The sequence below is a fragment of the Musca autumnalis genome, unplaced genomic scaffold (assembly GCF_047663935.1).
Source record: "Musca autumnalis isolate F117 unplaced genomic scaffold, ASM4766393v1 scaffold_5, whole genome shotgun sequence".
NCBI lineage: Eukaryota > Metazoa > Arthropoda > Insecta > Diptera > Muscidae > Musca > Musca autumnalis.
Genome location: NW_027412088.1, coordinates 13,446,827 through 13,470,682, shown reverse-complemented (window position 1 = coordinate 13,470,682; position 23,856 = coordinate 13,446,827). Strand labels below are relative to the sequence as shown.

The window sequence follows — 23,856 nt, the reverse complement described above, 5'->3', positions numbered from 1 at the left end:
ATTAGCGTTATATCTTTGTTCACAGTTGGTTTAGCTTATTTTTGAGATGACTCGCTTCCTTCAATGTTCTTTTCGTCCTTTATTTTAAGAGCCGCTATAAAAGTACCACAAGATGACGTTTCAGCACAAAACGACCACGAAAACGCGACAAAATCGTACCTACAATTTTCTGAGCGACAATTTTGCAGAACATTTCGAAGCTGAAAAACGTCATATTGTGATACATACTTTTATAGTGGCTCTTAGAAGGTCGAAGTGCTCTACGAAAACAATCCTCATTCGATTTGACTGAAGATATGTCATTTCATAAATAAGCTAAAACAACAGTTAACAATGATATAACGCTAATTTAAGATGCAAAAACTTCATCACGCCTTCGGCGTTCTTAATATACTCACCAAGGCCTTTTTCCCCAAGAGGAATTTTCTGTGCCCCAGACTTTCACCTCCATTTTGTTGCACAGTGTTATTTAATAAAATCAGATATATGTATTAAATTCTAATCTTAAGTAATTACATAAAAGTGTAACTCGCTGCATGTTTTGATTCCTTGAACTTAAACATTTTATAATTAGAATTAAGGTTTAAAAAATTGCTAATAATAACAAGGGCTAGTTATATTTCCTAATGAAGTGGTTGACGATTTGTTGCTTGGGGAATTCTCAATGAACATAGGATGCATATTTTCTTGAATTTCGAAGGGACAGGGGACTTCTCTTTGGTATATTTAAAAAAACGCCATATCTTTATGATTAAAAATCAAAAGCCGTCATAACCCGACTTAGGTTTTTATGGAAAGAAAATTTTCCGACGCCAACTTTCTTTAATCTATTTTTTTTTTCTGAAAAAACCGATTTCCATTACATTAGCATCAACAGCTCAATGTTTGCCGTTGTTATTTCCAATGTTGCAACTCTTCTGATTATACAGCCACTTGTTCCGCTTGTGCTCATCGACCAACCTGTTACATCCAGTGTCAACAAACTGATTCTGGCGTCACTAAGGATAGTTCGACTAGTTCATCAGGCCCATTTACTAGTCCCGCCACCTCTGCTGCCAAATTTGGTCCCATTTCGGCAGTTGATGTCCCGGAACGTCTTTTCTGCTGTCCGAACATATGAAACTAGGTCAATTAGATTTTCCAGGAAGTGCGATGATGTAGTCGAGAGGTCGAGTGGTATAAGTGGTTGTGACAAACCTAGTACATCCATATTGGTCCTAGGGTTTTCTACGTCCCGGCACGGACCAAAAAATCCGGAGCAGGCATCCCGGGATATGCTGCTCTTACAGAAAAAAGCAATACAAAAACCCTGCCACTGAGGTGACAGCCGCTGGCCGGAACCCGAATGTTTTGTGGTTCTCGTCTATCCGGGGTCTAATTTCCTATTAATTTAGTGGTAAAACAAAATTTGGGTAATACATACGCTCAAAGAGCGTGGCCGGGGTGGAAGTTTCTTTTGTTTCACTTTTAGATTCAAATCAAAAATTTAAAAAATTCACTATTCAACAGAGAAGTTAGCATGAAGTAGAAAGATGTTTACATATTTTACAATTCCCAATTTCAAAACTGTTTTGAGGTCTGACATAGAAGACCTCGGTGTGCAATTTGCCACTCCTAAATGCTTTATCCTTAAAGGGGGTTATTCTGAATGAAAACTGTCCGTGACTTTTGCCTCTCTGCCGTTTCAACTTAACGGAGAGAGTGAGAAAACTTATGGGGAGTTTTCATCCTCTATTTCGAGTTGGGAGTTGATCTTGACCTATTGTAAAATAACATTTATTATACAATCCCAATATAAACCAAAACTACCAGAAACTTAAACCCACCAATACATCAGAGATTGGCATCCCTACTGCACACAAAAGATTTATCCGCATGAATCACTTTTCTCAACTTGGATTTAATTGTTTAACAGCCAACGGACAGACTGGAAAAAGTTGATAGTGTGAAAACGTAGATGACGTTTTGTTTTTTAGCAAATTCAAATAAAAACATAAACTGGGACAAAAGAAAACCCCCCTTTAATAAAACTAAACCTGCAAGTGTATTGGATTGTTCAAAGTTATTATCTAAAGCAAAATATTATATTATCAGACATGTCACAGAAACGAATTCCGATTGAAAGTGGAATTGATTCTGTATTTAGCTTCTTCAGAAAACAAAAAAATTCGGAATGAAACCACTTTTGGTTTTACAAATGGAAGTGTATTTTTGGAAACATGTCACTTTGAAACAATCCAAAAACACTTAATAATAATACAAATATTGTTTTATTTACAAAATCGCATTTAAACATAATTTTTTAATGAAAATCACTTTCTTCTTCAAAAAATTAACAAGTTGGAAAAACTATAGAATCTGGCGTTACGAATGATAAATTAAAGCAAAGATAAAAGAGAACAAAAGAAGAAGAACTCAAACAAGTTATTTTTTAAGTGTTATATTGATTTTTCGCGCCTCAATTACAGAAACAATGGAAAAATTGAAAATCCACTAAAAATTAACTTTCTTTCGATCGAAGTCTGAAGAAGCTAAAATAAAAACAATCGAAATGAAATTACGGAATTGAAACCATTCCGATCGGAATCTGTGACATGCCTGTAAATTATGTAATTTAAAAATAGTGTATCTTAGAGTAGGTTTAGACTACGATTTATTATCGTGATAATGGTTCTATTTCGATCTACTTGGCAGATGTTTACAAGCATACATGTTGGGTCAAATAAGTCGAGATAAGGTTATATTCTAATCACCTTATTTCGGTTCTATTCGCCTTATTTATAACAGAAACCGTTTGATACTTCAGTCAAAAGCATAATAAGATCTAATTCCACACGGTAGGAATAATTTCCTACTAGTTGGAAACTTTTCAGACTCTCGAAGCATGCTTCTAAAACCTCATCAAATTTTCCCCCACCCAATAAAAATAAAATTTGTTCAGTTTTCATTTCAATTTATTTATAGTTTTCACATTCAAAATTGTACAACATTTCGGAATTAATTTCAAGTTATTTTGTATAGATGATACAGTGTTGTGTTAAATACACATGCACAGTGTATATTGTGATTCGTCCCATACTGTTTTCAATGGATGTTTGTGGGGTCTCTTTAAAAAGTTAACTTTATTCTTATTGTTCCGATAAATAGTTTGTTATCTATTAACCTGATTAACAATTATAACAGTTATTTTGTCAAACAAAACCAAAGGGGGGGATTTACAAGACTGCTGGCTGGCTGCCATCAAAATCCTCTAGATACAATAATAGCAGCTTGAAATTTATTTCAAAAAATATATACGTATTTCAGTTAGATACTTGTTTTTGGATTCTATTTTTTTATTGTTATTGTTTGTTGTTGTAACAATATATAATTATTCTAATTATAATAAGTAACTACAATATCATCAATTTTTCATTGTAAACGGGATGGCGTACTAATGAATGTGATTTTTTGTTTGTTTTTTATTAGAGTGATGAAATAAAATAAATAACTAAAAAATAAATTTGTAAAATGAGAAGAATGCATTTATGGATCATCATATATTCGTAATACGAATAAAAAAACTGGGATAAAAAACAAACAACAAGTCCTGAGTTGAGTTAATTAACAACTTTTGATATGTAAAAACTATTAAAAATGAAACGCCAAAATAATGCCTTATTTTCGAAAAATAAATAAAAAAAATTAAAGTAATAATGATATTCAATTCGAAATACTTAAATGTACGTACAACTTTTCAAAAAAGAAAGTGCAAACTAAACTAAAGAAATTTGTAGGGTTTTAATATTTAAAAAGCTTCTCTACGATTTTAAATTACACCTTCAAGCTTAATTTTCATCTCAAGCTTCATTGTGTGTGTGTGCGAAACTGAAATAGTTGTTGTAGTTTAGAACATTCATTTTTTACTCTAGACTGGCTGCTGCTTCTGGCTTGGCTAGCAAAGAAATCATATGAGAGGAAAAAAATGATTTCGCAGTTTACAGAGCGTACAACATCATGATGACGACGACTTAGGCCACAGCATCGGTAGCGCATTCTTCTTCTACGGTAATGTACAAACCTTCTTCTTCATAAGCAGAGTCGTGTTTAGCCAATATTCTGAGTAGGGGACGCAATTTCAGCCACCATTGTGTCTTAGGAATACGTTGTCTAAAAAATAAAAAATACAATTATTAAATTATAAAAAATAAAAAGCGACAGCAATTAAAACAAAACATAAAGATCTACTATTTTAAACGTTTTCTAATATGTCATTTCTGATAATGTAAATTCTATCAGTTTGTAATTATAACATGTTCACATTAAAACAAAGTACAAGTTTTGTAAACAAAATGCAATTTAAAACCAAAACACATTTTCAATTAAAATAAATTCGAATGCTGTCTATATAATTTTGTTTTTCTGTAGCATAACTCCAGGCGAGCCGGCAACGTTTCAAGGGTTATCTTGTTATTCAGTTTATGTCATTCTAACATTTAATATCGAAGACTTTCAACAATGTCCATTAACTAATATTAAAATTGTCGTATTTTAATTAATTGACGTATTTTTTACATCCTTTAATTGCTATCTTGGATTTACCGAGATTTATAGCCTTCAAATTATTCTGAAGTCAACAAGTTAAAATGAAATAAAAATTATGTCTTTAAAGCCTCGATGCTGTCTTTTAAAATCCAACCAATAGCAAGTGATAACTTATAATAACGAACTTGTTTGTTCAACTTACTCAAAGTTAGTTTCAGAAATTAAATCAGCCAAAGGAGTGAATCTGTACTGACGTCTAACAATACCCAAAAGGACAGCGGATTCCTTGTTGGTGCATTTAATTGTGCCATCAGCTTGTTTGTTGTTCTTGAATTGTTCAGAGAACCAATCAACGCATTTGGCAGCCATCTTGGTACCCATGTTACGATCGAAGGGTGTGGGTGATCCACCTTGTTGCATGTGACCTGTTCAAGAAAAGTAGCAATTAGTTGTAATGTAAAATATTTTTAGTGTTTCAATCGGACTTACCCAAAATATTCATACGGCAGGAGAAAAGACCTTTGCCTTCCTCAGAATACAAACGATAAATGAAATCGGTGTTGTAGTTGTCCGAAGCCTTCTCATTGCGCAAAATCAAACCACGTTGTACACCTTCAGCCATTTTCGAGGCCATATGATAGACATCTTGTTGCAAATCCTTGATGGAGAATTTCTCCTCAAAGATGTAAGCAGCATCAGCACCACCAGCCAAACCAGCCAATGTGGCCAAATAGCCACAATAACCACCCATGGTTTCAATGACGAACACACGGCGTTTTGTACCTTGGGCAGATTGACGAATGCGATCACAAATTTCGGTGATTTCATTGAGACCAGTATCGCAACCCAAAGAGAATTCAGTGCCTGGAACATTGTTGGAAATTGTCGAGGGAATAACTGCCATTGGGATACAGAATTCAGGGAAGTTTGCACGTTGATCGGCAATTTGTCCACAGGCATGATAGGCCTCGAAACCACCAATAATCAAAAGACCCTGAATCTTGAACTCCTTGAGACGAGCAGCAATTTCATTGAACTTGCATTCGGGCAAGGTACGCTTGGTGCCCAAGAAAGCACCACCCTGTCCAACCCAACCGGTGACATCGGACCAACCCATTTCCTTAATATTGCCAGCAATCAAACCTTCAATACCATCGTGGATACCGTAAACGGTATCACCGCGATAAATGCAATTACGCACAAAACTGCGAACTGCAGCATTCATACCACAAGCTGGAGCACCAATGTGCATAACAGCCAAACGATAACCCTATAAAAAAATCAATACATGTCAAAAAAGAAGAAAACCACCAAAACAAACACGTCAACACCCACACTTACTTGCCCCTCGCGCTTAGGTGGCTTCAAGCGGGTCAACATCTTGTAGGTTTCCAAGTTGCGTTCAAAGGAACGACCACGTAGTTTAACAGCCAATTCCCAGTTCTTATCAGCCATGGCCTTGGCAACAGCTTGAGTGCGTTCGACACACTCCATCAAGGGTACACGCACAGCTTGATTACCATCCAAGGAAACGACAACGGGTACAGTTTCGGGGGTGGCTTCCATCAAAGCCAAAGTGGCTTCAGCACCCATGCGGCAACCCAAGACACGATCGAAAGCACTTGGATTACCACCACGTTGTACATGGCCCAATACAGTAATGCGGGTATCTTGTTGCAATTTGTCCACAACAACTTTTTTAACATCCTCGGCAGAAATTGGTTTGCCATCACGATCAATGGCACCTTCAGCAACAATGATAATGTTTAAGCGTTGACCAGCATTACGCTCCTGTTTGTGGATTGTGTGGGAAAGAGATTGATTAGTCAAATGTGGAATAAAAAATCTGGGGAAACCCAAAATATTAAGCACACACATATTAATAGTAATCAACTTAATTTGAAAAAAAAAATCCATAAACAATTAGTTACAGCCAATTTTTGTGAATTGCCAATTTGTTTTATATATTTTTTATATTTTTTTTTAATAAAACTTTCATATTAAGTTGGTATGTATTTAAAGAACGTCATCATATTAATATTCAACAAAAGAAATACGTTACAGATAATGGGATTGAGTAATGGATAATGTATGGAAATGTATGCTGTATATGATAGATTATGACTGACTACATATAAGTGCTATAAGACATTGAAGAAAAAAATTAAACCAACACCAAAATGAAGTTACGCTAATGATGATGATGATGAAAAGCAAGATACACAATGAAGAAAAAAGCATATACAAAATTAACCAATTAGAAAATTAATAAACGTTATGAATATAAAATAATTGAATTGGTTTTACTGTCATACCTGTGTAAAGCTACTTATGGTCTAGCATGCTACTAACCCCCTGTTTTTGTAAAAGTTTTTATTCTTCTCACACGAATTGTCAAATTTTGTAGATCGATTTACTCGCCTTAGCGCAAATGTAGAGCTCTGATTTTTAAAAGAGGAATTCTTAAACGTATATGGAGCGCGCTTACGAAAAATTAAGTCCGTCTGTCATCTATAGATGCTGAATTATTACGAATATAGACGAACGAACAAAAAATAGTTACAAGAACAGGGGGCAAATATGTGAAAATAAACGCTATATTCCACTTTTAGTCCGTTACATACTTTTTAGTTTCTAAAAAAATCGAAATTGTACCCTTTGTAAAAACAAACACAAAAACTATTTTTTTAAATAAATTCCCAATGGAGACAACACGCCAATACTGAAATATTATTTTTCACCCATTCTCGTAGGGTTTTTTTAACAACTTTCTAACCTGAAGTAGTTTTTCACATAAAGTTTCTCTCCAATTCTCGCGGGCAGGATCTTCGGGTATAAAAATATAATCTGAACCAGAGGACATACCAGCTTGAAGGGCTAAATAACTAAATGAAATTGGGTTATAAAACATAATAAACGACGACAAAGGTGAATATGAAACATAAAATTATAATTTGCGATAAATTTTGAAAACAAATCAGGTGGAAATTTTCATTTCAAACAAAAGGGATAATGAAATACTATAATGCCAGTTTGGATTTACATTTGCTCTGTTCCAGAACCTGCAAGAAGCTACTATTTTTTACTACGATAACATTTTTTCCTTTATGTTATCGGAAAAAATAGTAGATTCTTGCAGTACTGGAACAGACCAATTATGTTGTGGCCAATCTCTTGGTATGATATGTACATTAGGGTTATGACTTTTCGACTTTCTTCTCAAAAATGATTTTCTTGTAGCACGGTTGAATGAACTTTTGACTGAAACAAGTAAAAAAGTGTCAGTCGGCTTTGCCGACAGATATATACCCTGAGCCAATGTGAAGTGAAACCTTCACCTACGGACAGATCGAATGTATTTAAGGTCTCTTCTGAATTTTGTGGCCCTTTATGGACATTTCAACTTGCCACCAAAAATGTGGATTAGGAATTAACTGCACTAAGACACAAATGTTGAACTTTTGTGTTGGAGGTACCCTTAAGGAGGACCGATATGGGCCATTTTAGAAGTTAAACTAAATTTTGATAAAATATTAGGAGTTCCATAGTTTGGACCAAATTGGTTGCCCCATTCAAGTGATATCGTGCATACCACGAATATGGACTTAATCGGTCCACTCCTTCGGGTACCTCCCACACAAAATTTCGGAAAAGTTCAGTTTAGGACCTGGTCTCGAATCGCTTTGATTTTTGTTTTCGCAAGTTGTATTCGCTGTCCTCTATACGACGCTGTATACTTCATTAGGGGCAAGTCCATACTTCCTGAGAAAATAGCCTGAAAGTTACAAAAAAACCCTATGACACCGTGTGTAGTGGTGGAGCGCAAGATAACTCTCGAACGGATCTGCCAATTTGGTCCAAAATTTGGCTTTCGCAATATTTTGTCCAAACTTAGTTCAAGTTAAAAGATGGATTATATCGGTCCACTGCTTCCGGTACCTCCCCCACAAAAGTTCGAAAATGTTCGGAAAATTTGTGCGTACGATAACTCTTAAAGGGAGAAACAGATTTGTTCCATACTTTGCACATTATGAAATTTCTACCAGACTTAGATGAGGTTCCAATATGAACTCAATCGGTAAACTCCTTCGAGTACCTCCCACACACTGTATTCACTGTCCCCTATACGAAGGTACAAGTTTCCTCAGGGGCAGGTCCATACTTCGTGAAAAATAGCCTGAAAGTTGAAAAACAAACCCTATGACACCATTTTTATGGGTGGAAGCGCAAGATAATTCTCCAACTGATATGCCGATTCCGGCCAAAATTGGGCTTTGGTATATTGTTTCCAAACTTTGTTTAAGTTCGTAAATAGTCCATACTTTACACATTCTTATAATATCTACCAGATATAGATCAGGTTCGAATATGGACTATATTTGTCCACTCCATCCCGTACCTCCCACACAAAATTTTGGATAAGTTCACTTTAAGACCTGCTATTGAATTACTTTGATTTTTGTTGAAGCAACTTAAATTCGCTGCCTCAATTACGATGGTAAAAGTTGTTTCAGGGGCAAGTCCATACTTCTAGAGAAAACAACCCGAAGGGTGTAAAAACCCCCTATGGCACCCTTATGGTGTATGTCGGTCCATTCCTTTAAGTACCTTTTCCGCAAAATTTTTGAACTTTAATCCTAATCAACATTTTTGTCGGTTCATATTACCAAAATTTTGAAACCCCCTAAATACATAAGTTTTTTGTGAAAAAAGTGTTTCAATTTGCACAGGCTGAGGGTATATCTCTGTCGCCGACTGATACTTTTTTACTTGTTTTCTTTAATTCCGAGAAACAGCGAAATGTCGTAAAGGCTTTTTTCAAAGATATAATTTTTTAACAAAAAGAAAAAAAATCAAAATTTCTTCGAAGTGGTTTGTGCATGACCTTTTTGAATATTTGAATGGAATAAACGTTATTTTAGTTATAAGCAAGCTTAAGTTTTCATTCGTGCAAAAAGAAATAAGTTTTTGAGAATTTTTTTTCCTTTCATACATTTTTTAAATCCGTTTGTGCGTGAACTTTTTTTATATTTCAGTTCATTCATTAGTGCTACAGGAAATCATTTTTGAGAAAGAAATGTCGAAAAGTCATAACCCTAATGTACATACTAGCTTGTAGGTCTAAGTCAGGGACGAGCTTCTTTGCTTAGATCGTATAGTGAGGGCGCCCACTGAGTTGTTTTTGCATTTGCTTCTCTCTCACGTACAGTGTAAATGAATGAAAACAAACAAAAACATAATGTGGTTGTTGCTTTTTTTCACTCATACGTTCATTCATGTCTTCGCTTTGGTTGTATTTCTGTGGTCGTCGCTGGTCTAAGTCCATATTTACGTTAAGCAATTTTCCTTGCGGCAATTTTCAGTTTGATGGTGAGAGAGGTGAGGCATATGTTAAACCCTTTGCCTCTCAACACCCTCTCTCACCGAAAACTGACAATTGCCGCAAGGAAAATTGCCTAATGTAAATATGGACTAAATAAGCAAATAAAAATGGGTCCCAAAACATGTTAAAGGAGGGCGAACGTAAAACATAAAATTATGATTTTGGATCAAATTTGAAAATTTCTCTTCAAACAAAAGCGACAATGAAGTACTGTATATCGCTTTTAAATCTTTATGATCACTTTCTTAATATAATATGTAATGTAAATTTCCAATTTTTCAATGTAAATGTTAACGTTCATTTACTATAGTCACATAATAACAGACTGACTATTAAACAAACAATAACTGAGGACATTCAGAATGATAAGGACACTCTACTAAATAACATTTGAATCTGTATGAAAACATTCAGGCATGTCGCTAATAACTAGAATTGAATTCTCTAACTCTGGAACATTTCTGATTCTCTAAATCTGTAATATATGTATATGGAATAACTTTTATGATTTTACTGATGTTTATGATACATATAATACAAGATTTGTGTGTGTGCGGTAGTGTGTATTATGATTTGTATGTGATGATATAAAAAAAAGAAAGAAAAAAGTGTTTTTAAAAAACATTCAAAGCTATTTGGTAGTGGTAGCTTGCAGCTATTGAAAATAATCTTTGTATAACAAATAAAAGCTTAACAACAGCAAAAAAAAAAAAAATAGAAAATTTAAATTACTAAAACGCAATAAAAGCAACACATTTAAACAACAAATTGTTGGATTCGCTTCTAATATATAAACAAAAAGCCGATCTTAGTTGTTTTGCATAATTGTCTCTTGCCTGATTCAATTTATGACAAAGTTTATCAGGCCAATCACTTGATGGAGGAGCTTCAGGAATGAAAATAAAATCAGCTTCACATGATAAACCTGCCACAACAGCCAAATAACTGCAAAAAGAAAGTTCATGGAAGACACAAAGAGAAAACGAAAAAATGGATGATAAACATACAATAACCACAATCGATCGATCATTAAAACAAAGAATTTATGAAACAAAATCTCAAATGGTGGAAACAGGAGCCAAACAATACAAATTATCGCACCTAACATATTCAGTTCCCTAACATTTTCAATTTGTTGCAGCAAGAATGAAATATTGTCCCTCTGTCCTAAACAATTTGTGCGTACACTTTTTACTTGTAGTAAAAGAAAATGTCTCTTATTTTATTGGTTAGTGACATCTGTTTACACACTTTTCCCCCAACCAAAAAAAAATTGAATATACAAAATAAAAAAGTGTGCAGTGAAAGCATCTAGACCAATTTGATCGTTGAATTGCCAATTTGTTTTCTAGCATTATAAAGGGATTTCTAAAGAAATTCTTAGGTGTAATTCAAAATCTAAGCTTTTATATATATGGAACTAAACGTACCATGTGACCACTAGGTTTAATAACAAATCAAGCGATTTCTTAAATATTAACTTTTTTGTTTTGAATCTTTCTGTAAAGTATATGCTTTAGAGATATAAGTAAATGAGTGAAGAATATAGTGGAGAGCAATTTACACAAAGAAAAAAGGAAACAGAAACACTTTTCATATAAAAAATCTTGCCTGTATTAATTTATCACAAAGTTTATCTGGCCAATCACTTGGTGGTGGCGATTCGGGACAAAATACATAATCAGCCTCAGATACAATTCCAGTGACTACGGATAAATAACTAATTTAAAGGTGTTAGTTATTTTTGGAAAAAGTTTTGTAGTGAAAAACTTTATGACAACAACAACGTGTTTTTTGAAAGCCAATTCCAAGGAATGTTTGTTTGCAAGGGAATACATGGGACAGTTGGTTGTTTAATTTTGAAAAAAATAAGGAAAATATTTTCTTTGTTTGTGTTGAATGAGGGAATATTTGTTTTAAATTATTGCTCCTGTATAAATTTAAATAAAAAATAAAACACAAAACTAGTATTCAAATTATGAAACTTACCCACAATGTCTACCCATAACTTCCATAATGAAGGTACGTTGATGTGAGTAGGCAGTACTAACGATAGCATCAATAGCTTCAATGATACGATGCAAAGCAGAATCGGTACCAATGGTCATGTCGGTGCCGCAGAAATCGTTATCAATGGATCCAACCTAAAAGGAAACAAAAATTAAGCTTTAATAACAAAATGTTCAAAATGAATTCAATATTTAAAACCTTGTATTTTTGATAAAAATCATGACAAATTTCATTTAAAATGCCGCAATTATTGGTTTGCTGATGAGAGAGGTAAGTGAACTAGAAACGACGTTCTCAAGATCCTCTCCCAACGAAAAACTAAGAATTGCGGCAATTAAAAGTGCCTAATTATTTGTAATGATTCTTAGTCATGATTTGCCACTAACACTCATTATAAATATATCCTTTTCCCAACATTAACAACTTATCACACTTTGCCACTCATGAGTCATGACAATTATTAGCAACTACTTACCATACCAACAATATGCAGAACAGCATATTTTTGCTTTTGCTCTTCAGTAATTTGTCCAGTTTTCACAAGTTCTTCCAACAACGAAGGCCAATCTAGACGGAACTGGTTAGCACCAGTCAAAGAACCATCACCACCAATGACAACCAAATTGGAAATTCCTTTTTGGATGAGATTATAGGCAGCCTTCAAACGACCAGCACGTTGTTTGAAATCCATACATCTGGCGGAACCAATAACGGTGCCACCACGATGAATAATGGACGATACAGAGGACCAGTTGGCTTCAACAATATTGTCGCCACCATCTATCATACCCTGATAACCTTCACGAATGAAGTAAGCCTGCAAAAGAAAGAGATGGAGAAAAATAATTAGAAATGTAAAGAAATTAACTATATTTATTTTTTTATTAAAACACTAGCAGACCCCCGGTCCGCGTTGCTGCTCGCCGTCGTAATATGTTTTAATGGCAACTTTTTATGGACTTTATGTTTGACAATTCAAAAATAGGTATTTTCTACCTTACTTCTTCCGGTCCATTGTCAAACCGAGGAGTATTTTAAATTTATCAACTGATTTTGTCTGTAACCTTTCTTTTCTCTTACGACTTTGTTGGATTTTTCGCCCATTCCATGACCCCTGTCTTTATCCTAAAGCGATCTAATTATAAAATTTAAAAAAATGGTCGGGTCTTTAGGCCTCAAAGAAGTACCTAGATTAATCCGTAAACCGATACATGCGTAATTTTTGCAAATTTAGCGTTTTTTAAAAATATCGCATAGGGGGTTACCTCCCCCTCTGGAATTTAATAAAATATGTAGCCTGTTTTCGGGGGCCATCCCTGTACATTTCCTGACAATTTCAGGAAAATCGGTTCAGTAGTTTTTGCAGAAAAGATTTAAATTGAAACAAGTAAAAAGTCGTTAAGTTCGGCCGGGCCGAACTTTTTATACCCTCCACCATAAAATAGTCTTAATTAAAATGGAATAATTAGGGTCCTTTCACAATTTTAGGTGGAACAACTTTTCTACAATGGATAGACTCCTACTGCCTCCCACTTAAATTACACTGTGAACACAAATGTTGAGGCAGAAATAATTCCTTTTGGACATGAAAGCCCTGGGTGTGTGTATATTAAAAACCCCAAGGACAGATGCCTCGTGAGTCGAACTTCCGCGTTATGTCGTGATGAAGTTTTTCAAGAGACCCTGTAAGCCATCATGAATTAGCATTATAACTTCGTTTGTTGTTTTTGTAGAGCACTCAAGCAACAGGGAACAAAGATATAACGCTAATTCCTAATGGCCCACAGGGTCTCTAACAAAAATTTCATCACGCCATAACACTGAAGTTCGACTCACGGCGGATCTGTCCTTCGGGGTTCATAATATACTCATCAAGGCCTTTCTTCCCAAAGAAGAATTTTCCGTGCCCCAGACTTTCACTTCCATTTTGTTGCACAGTGTTATCTAATCTAAAAAATGTGTTCAGCTAGGTGAAAGGTATTACCTACGGGGCTATATCAAAGAGTCGACCTATCTTTAAATTTGTTGGCGGAAAAGTTTTATAGCTGCAGGGAACTTCAAGAGTCAAATTGAGGGTAGTTTCATCAAAACAATGTAGACCCTCAGAAGTGGACCCATGTTGACGAATTTTAGTGAAGAAATTTCGTGACCACTGAAAATTCCCGAAAATCGGGAGGTACAGTTATATGGGGGGATATACCAAAACATGGACCTATTTTGACGATTATTTTTGAATAGACAAAATTGTAGCTAAAATTCTCAAAATACCGAAAATCGGGAGATACCGTTATATGGGGGCTATACCAAAACATGGACCTATGTTGACGACGTTTCGTTGGAGATGTTTTATGACCACTGATAACTTCAAATGTCAAATTATAGATATTTCGGTTAAAAACTGTAGCTAAAATTCTCAAAATACCGAAAATCGGGAGGTACCGTTATATGGGGGCTATACCAACAATGTACCTATGTTGACGATGTTTCGTGGAGATGTTTCATGACCACTGAGAACCTCAAATGTCAAATTGCAAAAAGTTCGGTTAAAAGTTGTGGCTAAAATTCTCAAAATACCGAAAATCGTGAGGTACCGTTATATGGGGACTATACCAAAACATGGACCTATGTTGACGACGTTTCGTTGGAGATGTTTTATGACCACTGATAACTTCAAATGTCAAATTATAGATATTTCGGTTAAAAACTGTAGCTAAAATGCTCAAAATACCGAAAATCGGGAGGTACCGTTTTATGGGGGCTATACCGACACATGGACCTATGTTGACGATGTTTCGTGGAGATGTTTCATGACCACTGAGAACCTCAAATGTCAAATTGCAAAAAGTTCGGTTACAAATTGTGGCTAAAATTCTCAAAATACCGAAAATCGGGAGGTACCGTTATATGGGGGCTATACCAAAACATAGGCCTATGTTGACGATGTTTGGTGAAGATATTTCATGACCACTGAGAACCTCAAATGGCAATTTACAGCTAGTTCGGTTAAAAATTGTAGCTAAAATTTTCAAAATACCGAAAATCGGGAGTTACCGATATATGGGGGCTATACTAACACATGGACCTATGTTGACGATGTTTCGTGGAGATGTTTCATGACCACGGAGAGCCTCAAATGTCAAATTGCAAAAAGCCAAAAAATTGTGGCTAAAATTCTCAATATACCGAAAATTGGGAGGTACCGTTATATGGGGACTATACCAAACATGGACCTATGCCCATATCCTTTGGGATATAAGTTTGTTGATCACTAGGAACCCTAAGTACCAAATTATAGCTAATTCGGTCTGTAAATGTGGCGAAGAACGTCAAAATACCTCAAATCCGGAGGTACCGTTATATGGGGGCTATACCAAAGAGTGGACCGATATAGTCCATCTTCGAACTTGACCTGCCTATGGAAAAAAGACCGTCGGGTGCAAAATTTCAGCACTCTATCTCAATTATTGCGGACGCTGGAGTGATTACAACAGACGGACATGGCTAGATCGTCTTAGAATTTTATCCTGATCAAGAATATATATACTTTATAGGGTCGCAAACGATTAGTTCGATGTGTTACAAACGGAATGACAAACTTAATATACCCTCCATACTATGGTGGAGGGTATAAAGATGGGCGTAGAAAAATTTTCATTCCATAAAAACGGCAATTGATTTTTATTGATAAAAAGATATAGCTTATCTTATATATGGCAAAGGGGAGTACCCCGCCCATTCTAAATTCAAGAAAATATGCATCCTATTTTCACCGAGGGCCATCCCTGTACATTGCCTGAAAATTGTATTGATTGTATTGATGTATACTTTAACATAATGCTATTCTTTTGGCCTTATCAATAATTATTATGATTTTTTATTGCTGTCAATCACCAATTGAACTCATAAAAATTTACCATGCGGTTGGTTTTCTTTGAAGCATTGGTGTTATTATGCTATACATGTGGAAAACATACGAGTATGACATAATTAATTGACTTCTTAACCTTTTTCACCAAAAAATTAGATTGATAGTGATTTTTATTTAGTCAATGAAATATGTGCTCTTGGAGCCAAAGGGCAAAATAAAGAAATGTTTCTCTATTGGGTGGTCCAACATGGGTCACCCGGAAAGTTCTCTTGACCAATAATATTGTTAATATTATACATTATTATTATTTGATTGTAATAAGAATAATATCACTTTGAAATTGACCATATTTGTCTTTCTAGTTGACCCTATATAAATAAGGTAATGATGAAAAGATATCGACGTAACTGACAATAAAAATAAAAACAACGGCTAATAAAAATATGCAAATGAAAAGGAGTGGTCTGGCTCTAAAATATTTTATCAAACTTTTTAAAGTTCAAATTCATTAACAATTGATAATTTTTTTAAATAAATAAAAATGCTTATAAAGTGCACTCAAGCTATCCCATCAACTAAAGAATATTGTAGAGTGCGACTCTTCTATAACGCAGAAGTGTTTTGTCTCAATTGGATATAAAAGGAAAAAAAAACATCCACAATTTTTAACAATTCATTTAAAACGTAATTAATAATTTTATATCAAGATTACAACAATTAAGCAATGGCTATAGACGGTTAGAGGTCGCCCATGAGAAACCCCAAGCCCCAAAAATTACTTTAAGGACGGATAGAATTGTCATTTTCATGAGACTGCATTCATATCAATGAGTGCACCCCGATTCATTTCGTCTTATTCTGATAGTAATTGCTGAGCTAATCAGCCATATTCCGAATATAAACTCCCCGTGAGTTTCGTCTTTTTGTCGTTTCAACTTAGAGATGATAATGAGAAAACTCAAGGGGACGGAGATATACGCTCATCTATGGACAAACGAAATCCATTTCCCAAAATTATGTATTAGGGGGTTTCAGTATTTTTGCTCCTTTTGAATTTTATTTAGATTAAAGGACAATAGTGTTGAACTTTTGGACAGACATAGCCATTTTGCAGGCGTATCTATTTTTGGAAGCCATTCCTTTTGATAGTTTTCGTGCCAACGTATCATTTTAGAGGGTCAACGTAGGTGTTTTGGGCCTCTTGAGTTATAATGTCAAAAAGCATAGACTAGCCAAAGAAAAAAAATGTATTGTTGTAATCAGCATCACAAGGAATACCTTACATTAAAATTTCAAAACAATGCTTGAACTGCCCTTAAACATAAGTAAAATTTTTTTTCTTATAAAGGGTGTTTTTTTAAGCCAGATAGAACTTTAAATTGTAAAAAGTAACACAAAAAATTAAATTTTGATGAAACTTTTTTTTTATTTGTTTCAGTATACTCTGACAAATCATCATGAATAGACTAACGCTTAAACAACGCTACGAAATTATCCAAATTTACTTTGAAAATCAGTCGTCGATTCGCGCAACTTATAGACGACTTCATTTGTATGGCGTACATAATCGTCCATCTGAACAAGCGCATTTTTGGCTTAACGGGTTTGTTAATAAGCAAAATTGCCGCATATGGAGTGAGACCAATCCACAAGAGACCCTACAGACTTCATTACATCCAGAAAAATGCGCCGTATGGTGCGGTTTTCACGCTGGTGGCATCATCGGACCTTATTTCTTCAAAAATGAGGCCGGAGCTCGCGTTACGGTCAATGGAGATCGTTACCGCACCATGATCAATGATTTTTTGTTTGAAAATATGGATGACATTGATCCGGAGGAGATGTGGTTTCAACAGGATGGCGCTACGTGCCATACGGCGAACGCAACCATCGACTTATTGAAATCAAAATTTGGCGATAAGTTGATTTCGAGAAGTGGACCTGTCAATTGGCCTCCAAGGTCGTGCGATTTGACACCTCTCGATTATTTCCTGTGGGGCTACGTGAAGTCACTGGTTTATGCCGATAAACCAGCAACAATTGATGCCTTGGAGGCCAGCATTGTTCGTATTATTCGTGACATACGGCCAGCAGTGCTCGAAAAAGTGGCCAAAAATTGGACGTCCAGAATGCACTTCGTCAAGAACAGCCGAAATCATTTTCAAATGTTAATGTCACGTATTGATCTTTCGAATAAAAAAAAATTTTGATTACAATTTAATTTTTTGTGTTATTTTTTACAATTTCAAGTTCTATCGGGCTTAAAAAAACACCCTGTATTACTGTAAACAGAACAACAAGGAGTACCTTCGGTAACGATTTCAATTAAGCGAAAATGTTGAATTTTTGTGACGGAGGTAACCGAAGGTGTTATTCGCTAAAGGTATTTAGCATGGAACATGAAGTACGTTCGGAAGACGTATTAGGTAGCGCAAAGTAACGGCCAAATCGAAAAGTTATTGCGCTCAGCAGACATTTTAGTTGGTGCCGGCTGGTTCTTTTAGAGATTTGTGCCGTTATCTTATGAAATATTGACTTGTCTCCGAAAAAAATAAAAACTGATACATATCCTTAAACTGCATTTTACGTCAAATATTTGGAATTTTAAGTGTGAGGCACCTGAAGAAGTGGACTGAAATTCGAACCAATGTCTGGAAAACAGACGTGAAATGATAGGGCTAAAACGGTTGCTTCCCTCGAGAGTAGTACTTGTTATGAGGGAGGTAAGGAGGGTATATACACTTTGATACGATGAAAATGTGCCTCATCGAAAAAATGGTTTTAGACCCCAAGTATGTTTGGACGAAATGTGTTTCAGACAATTTGGAGTCGATCTAGCCATGTCCGTCCGTCTGTCTGTCCTGCTGGCTGGAGCGCACGATAACTCTCAAACGGATGATCCGATTCGGCTCAAATTTTGGCTTTCGTAATATTTTGCCCAAACTTAGTTTAAGTTCGAAGATGAGCTACATCGGTCCACTCCTTCCGGTACCTCCCCCACAAAAGTTCGAAAATGTTCGGACAGTTTGTGCGCACGATAACTCTTGAAGGGAGTGACCGATTTGGTCCATACTTTACACATCGTAATATATCTACCAAATATAGATCAGGTTCAAATACGGACTATATTTGTCCACTCCATCCGGTACCTCCCACACAAAATTTCGGATAAGTTCACTTTAAGACCTCCAATCGAATCACTTTGATTTTTGTTGAAGCAACTTGCATTCGCTGCCTCAATTACGATGTTAAAATTTTTTCAGGGGCAAGTCCATACTTCTTGAGCGAACAGCCCGAAAGGTGTGAAAACCCCCTATGGCACCATATGTAGTGGCTAGAGATCCACTTCCATAATGGTCAATGTCGATCCATTCCTTTAAGTATCTCCTCCACCGCAAAACTTTTGATCTTTCTTCCTAATCAACATTTTTTTCTGTTCATACATCCAAAATTTTTAAAACCCCCCAAACACATACGTTTTTTGGGAAAAAAATTATCAATATACACTGGCTGAGAGTATATCTCTGTCAGCAAAGCTGACTGATACTTTTTTACTTGTTTTTTATTACATTTGTATTTAAAAACTAAAATGTGAACAAGACGGGTATACACGCGCACGCGCTATTTGAAATTTTTACCACAGGTAGGTCTCGTTGTCCTGAACACAACAAAAAAACAATATATATATATATATATATATATATATATATATATATATATATATATATATATATATATATATATCATCTCTGGGAAGTCCATACTTCCCGAGATATAGGCCTTTAAAGTTCTAAATTTTCTTTAAATTATAATTTTCTTTGTCAATAGCAGGCCTTCGGCCGGTGATTTAAGACTTTCTCCTATGGACAATGACAAAAGTGGGCTACGCAAAGAAAACATTCTTGTAAATTTAAAGTTTCCTAAGTAGCCGGCTTTGAACAGGAATTTAATACATGCTCCTATAAATAGGTGTAAAAATAGGTCGCGTGCATAAAAGTACTCCCCATAAGCTTTAAAGCGATGCCCATATTGCCCACGTTAGAATTGTAAAATGTCAAGACTCATATCTCGGGAAGGATGGACTCCCCCGGAAAATTATATATCGTTGTATTCAGGATGCCAAGGGCTATCTACTGTAAAAATTTCAGCCCGATCCGAGAGTTGCCCATAAACAACCTAAAGGTGTGAAAGTACGAAATTTCCGAAATGTCAAGACCCATATCTCGGGAAGTATGGACTTCCCCCCGGAAAATTATATATCGTTGTATTCAGGATGTCAAGGGCTATCTAGTGTAATTTCAGCCCGATCCGAGAGGTGCCCCTAAACTACATTTAAGCCATATATTTTTGTGTTCAGTACAACGAGACCTCCCTGTGGAAAATTTAAAAAAAATCGGGTGCTCGCGTGTATTCCCGTCATATGCCCTAATATGCCTATTCAAGAAACTGCAAGAATCTATAAATTTTTACTACGATAACAATTTTTCTTTTATTATACCTATCGAAAGAATAGTAAATTTCTGCAGTTCTGGAATAGACCAAAAATGTTTGCATTACTAACAAATTCAAATTCATATTGGAGAACATATACCTACCTACATTATTGAAGTTACCGACACTAGCACAATCATTACCCGATTTTAAAACACATCAAAACATGCACATTATTGGCTAAAATTACTCTAAATATAATTATTTATTTACATATTATTTGGACATCCGATAACTTAGGTATTCTCTCTGTTATGAGCTAACAATAATAAATAATAAACAAAAATGCAACCTCCTATGCCGACTACAATACACCTTAATTTTTATGTTGTCCCACCTTTAAATAGTGTGTTTCAATAAATTCAAAATACTGAACTGCATAGGAGAATAAAAAATACATAAGTGTTTCAAATAAAGTTCATTAACCTCTGTCAAAGTGTATAATGATGTTTGAACAGAGGTCAACGACATCTCGCCATACACGAATTTCGTTAAAACAACAGAAATGCAACATTCAGTGGCACAAGTCAAATTACTAATTCGGCAAAACAAATTGTGCTATTATTTTAAAGATTTACTTGAACATCTTTCTGCTTGCCAATTATGGAAGCAGCATAAGTTTTACTACATTATTTTAGTCAAGCTATATATTTTGCATTAATCGTCTAATAGTTTAGCCCTGTTATAAGGCACATGATAGTAATATGTTTCAGTGATCACGTACATTAAAAAATATAATGTTAATGTGTGTTAGCTGTGATTCATACATCATCAATTTCATCATATTAAGAGTTTTTTCATAATATGCATTTAAACGCATTGATATCACACGATATTGGTCTCAATGAAATTTCAATGGAAACGTTAATTTTTCTTGGAACGAGATCATTTTACTATTTCTTGACAATACTACTGATTATGTAGAATTATGTATAAGTATTTAAAGAATAAATAAATTAAAATTTCATTTGATTTTTAATAACTCTTATAATTATAAATACGTATAAAAGGGAAGAAACTACATTATCCGCATCATTAAAAGATAAAAATAATTAAATGTTTTTCTCTGTGTCGATGATTATTATACATAGGTACATAAGTTTGTAGAAAATTAAGTCAATCAATAAGTCAATTAAACCGGACTTTGTAAAGGTATAACTAAAATTTAAAATTAATTATACCTATTAGTCAAATAAGCAAGAAAAGCGAAAGTCAAAGGCTTATTTTCTATAGTGAATGGCCCCAACATTACCTATGCACGCATATGTAAAACAAACATTGGGTTATACAAACGATTCTGATTAACTAGCCATCATATGTTAAGAATTTCAAAACTAGTTTTTTTACATTTCCCAAAATTTAGTCAACAGCTGTGCAGTAATGCCAACTATTTCTTTGATTTTGATTAAACTATGTTAGAGATAAGCCGTTAAAACCATTGAATTCAAAAAGGTTTCCAAAATTCCCGATACCATTTACCAAATGAACTCATGTTTTCAATTATCATTTCGTTGTGTATAACAAGAAGATACACTGAAGTGCTCACGTACATAGTAATTATACAGTTTATTGAACAACTTAATGACAAATGAAGATGGCATTGGGAAGAATTTAACAATTAATAAGGCGGCAGCGTCACACAAGCATTTTTCAATTAAAAATTTACTCAAATAAGTCATATTATTGTACTGAATATTAATCCAACTTATTTGACATCATCCATCCATCAATATTGGCTTAAAAAATCCTACCATGCACGCAATTCATCCCTAAGGAAAGGATAATCAACAATGATGTAATCCTTGTCACGTATCAATTGGCCATAAATGATACAAACAAATAAATCCATTTACAGCATTGACAAACTAATTAAAATAAATGAATATTATTACATCATAAACAAATGAAATTCTATTGCAAAAAAACTGTCTCCCTCTGCATAATGCAATGTAAGGCGGCCATCAGACCATCTGCTTTTTCACATGTATGTTGTCACTTTGGGTATACTAATATACAGAACAGCTGATGTCATACATGTGAAAAAGCAGATGGTCTGATGACGGCTTAAACAAAACACTCATTCTCTTGTCCATTGCCTCTGCAGCACTCTTTGCAATTTCTCTGTTATCAAAACCGTTCCACACTGTCATTAAACGATAAGACAGAAGCAAAATACAATGCAATAACTTGATGAATCAAGTAAACAAAATAAACAATGTAATTTTTAATGTACTTTCATTGCACATCCAAGACACACACGGTGAAAAAAAAACATGAAAAAGAGGGAGGAAGGTAGGCAAAGAGTTTTGGGTGTGTTGGGGCACATACACACAAATCGTTCGTCCTAAACTCACGGGGATAAAAAAGACAACAAACCATCTGTTTTTTTGTGTATTTAATCACTAAATGAAAGGAAAAATATAAAAAATACTTTCTTGAACAGACGATCCAAAAATAGCCACTGAATTGTCACACAAGAAATAAATTAGATGATTTTATGCGACTCTTATCGTCTAATAATAAATTTCTACAACCACTGAACTAATTGGGGTCCATGAAAAGAATTTAAAGGTTAATGGGCTAATGCCGTCTATCTTCAAATCAAAAATAGAATTAAAAAAATGCATCAGAAACCAGGAAACTTACCTTGCATCCCAAATAAATAGCCATACGGATGCAGGCTCTGACGGCGGCATTCATACCCTGAGAATCACCTCCACTGGTGAAGACCGCCAGACCTTTACCCTTGTGGGATCCACGTTCGATGAAACGTTGTTTAACTGTTGTAGTCGTCATTTTTACAACGATACTTTTTTCTTAAACACTTGAGACTTCAATTAAATAATTTTTTAACGTATTTTGGGAACAACGGTTTTCTTCTTTTTCTCAACCGACCAACACACACACACTTTTCTGTATACTGTAAATTACCGTTGATGTAAAAGAAAATGTAATTTGTTTTAATCACTTTCCCTTCTTGTTATTGTGGAAATTACGAAGGGACAAAGTGAAGCTTTTTGTTGCGTTGAGGCTGGAATTATGAATGAGTTTTGCCGAAATTGAATTTTCTCTCAAGGTGACACCGAGTTTGGCAGTTTGTGCTTTGACAATATGCGAACTGACATTTCAAGGTGACCTTTGCCGTTTTGTGTAAGCGACTCTTGTATGATAACGTATGGCGCACGGCAAGTGGCAAAAAACTGTAAACTTTTATACCCTAGACAGACGGCAACGTTAATTTGCATTAATAACTGTATTTAATTTTGGCCTGACAGACGACAGTTTCTGCATTTACGAAACAGCTGATTGCTGTTTTCTTGTTGTTTGCAATGTATTTTTTGTTTTCCTTGTGTCTCAGAGCATGAATATGCTCTCTCCTCCATATGAATATGGGCTCTCTTCTACGGCATTGCCATATTGAAATACCTAAATGCCTTTTAAATGCAGCTCGATTTTGTGCATTAAGAATGTGGATAATGCACGAATTAATTTGAATTAAGGCAGTTAATGCAAATTAATGCTGCCGTCTGTCTAGGGTATAACAATAGATTGTGAGCAATAGTAATCAAAAAAAAAAATT

The 23,856-nt window shown here is 34.9% G+C and overlaps 1 protein-coding gene across 6 annotated transcripts; it reads right to left on the bottom strand.

Annotated features, from left to right (window-relative positions):
* Positions 1–2,932: 2,932 nt before the first annotated feature.
* On the bottom strand, positions 2,933–23,522 carry Pfk (ATP-dependent 6-phosphofructokinase). 6 transcript variants are annotated; one of them, XM_073991438.1, is made up of 8 exons: positions 22,923–23,522; positions 12,393–12,734; positions 11,897–12,051; positions 11,519–11,627; positions 5,860–6,315; positions 5,014–5,794; positions 4,727–4,949; positions 2,933–4,149 (listed from the first exon to the last, which is right to left on the bottom strand). In XM_073991438.1, the coding sequence occupies exons 1-8, from the start codon at positions 23,070–23,072 to the stop codon at positions 4,011–4,013; spliced, it is 2,355 nt and encodes a 784-aa protein (XP_073847539.1). In that variant the 5' UTR covers positions 23,073–23,522; the 3' UTR covers positions 2,933–4,010. The 6 variants fall into 6 exon arrangements, with proteins under 6 accessions (XP_073847539.1, XP_073847543.1, XP_073847540.1 ...); XM_073991442.1 differs by having other exon boundaries at positions 5,866–6,315; positions 22,923–23,480; XM_073991439.1 differs by lacking the exon at positions 11,519–11,627 and adding an exon at positions 10,744–10,852 and having other exon boundaries at positions 22,923–23,443.
* Between the last annotated feature and the right edge of the window lie 334 nt (positions 23,523–23,856).

Bases quoted from the DNA above. Each gene is read 5' to 3' on its own strand.
- Pfk (XM_073991438.1), bottom strand. From the start codon at position 23,072: ATGACGACTACAACAGTTAAACAACGTTTCATCGAACGTGGATCCCAC. The intron at 5,795-5,859 runs GTGGGTGTTGAC...ATTTTTTTATAG, and splicing joins AGCGCGAGGGGCAAGTAAGT to GGTTATCGTTTGGCTGTTAT. The intron at 4,950-5,013 runs GTAAGTCCGATT...TTTCTTGAACAG, and splicing joins CTGCCGTATGAATATTTTGG to GTCACATGCAACAAGGTGGA.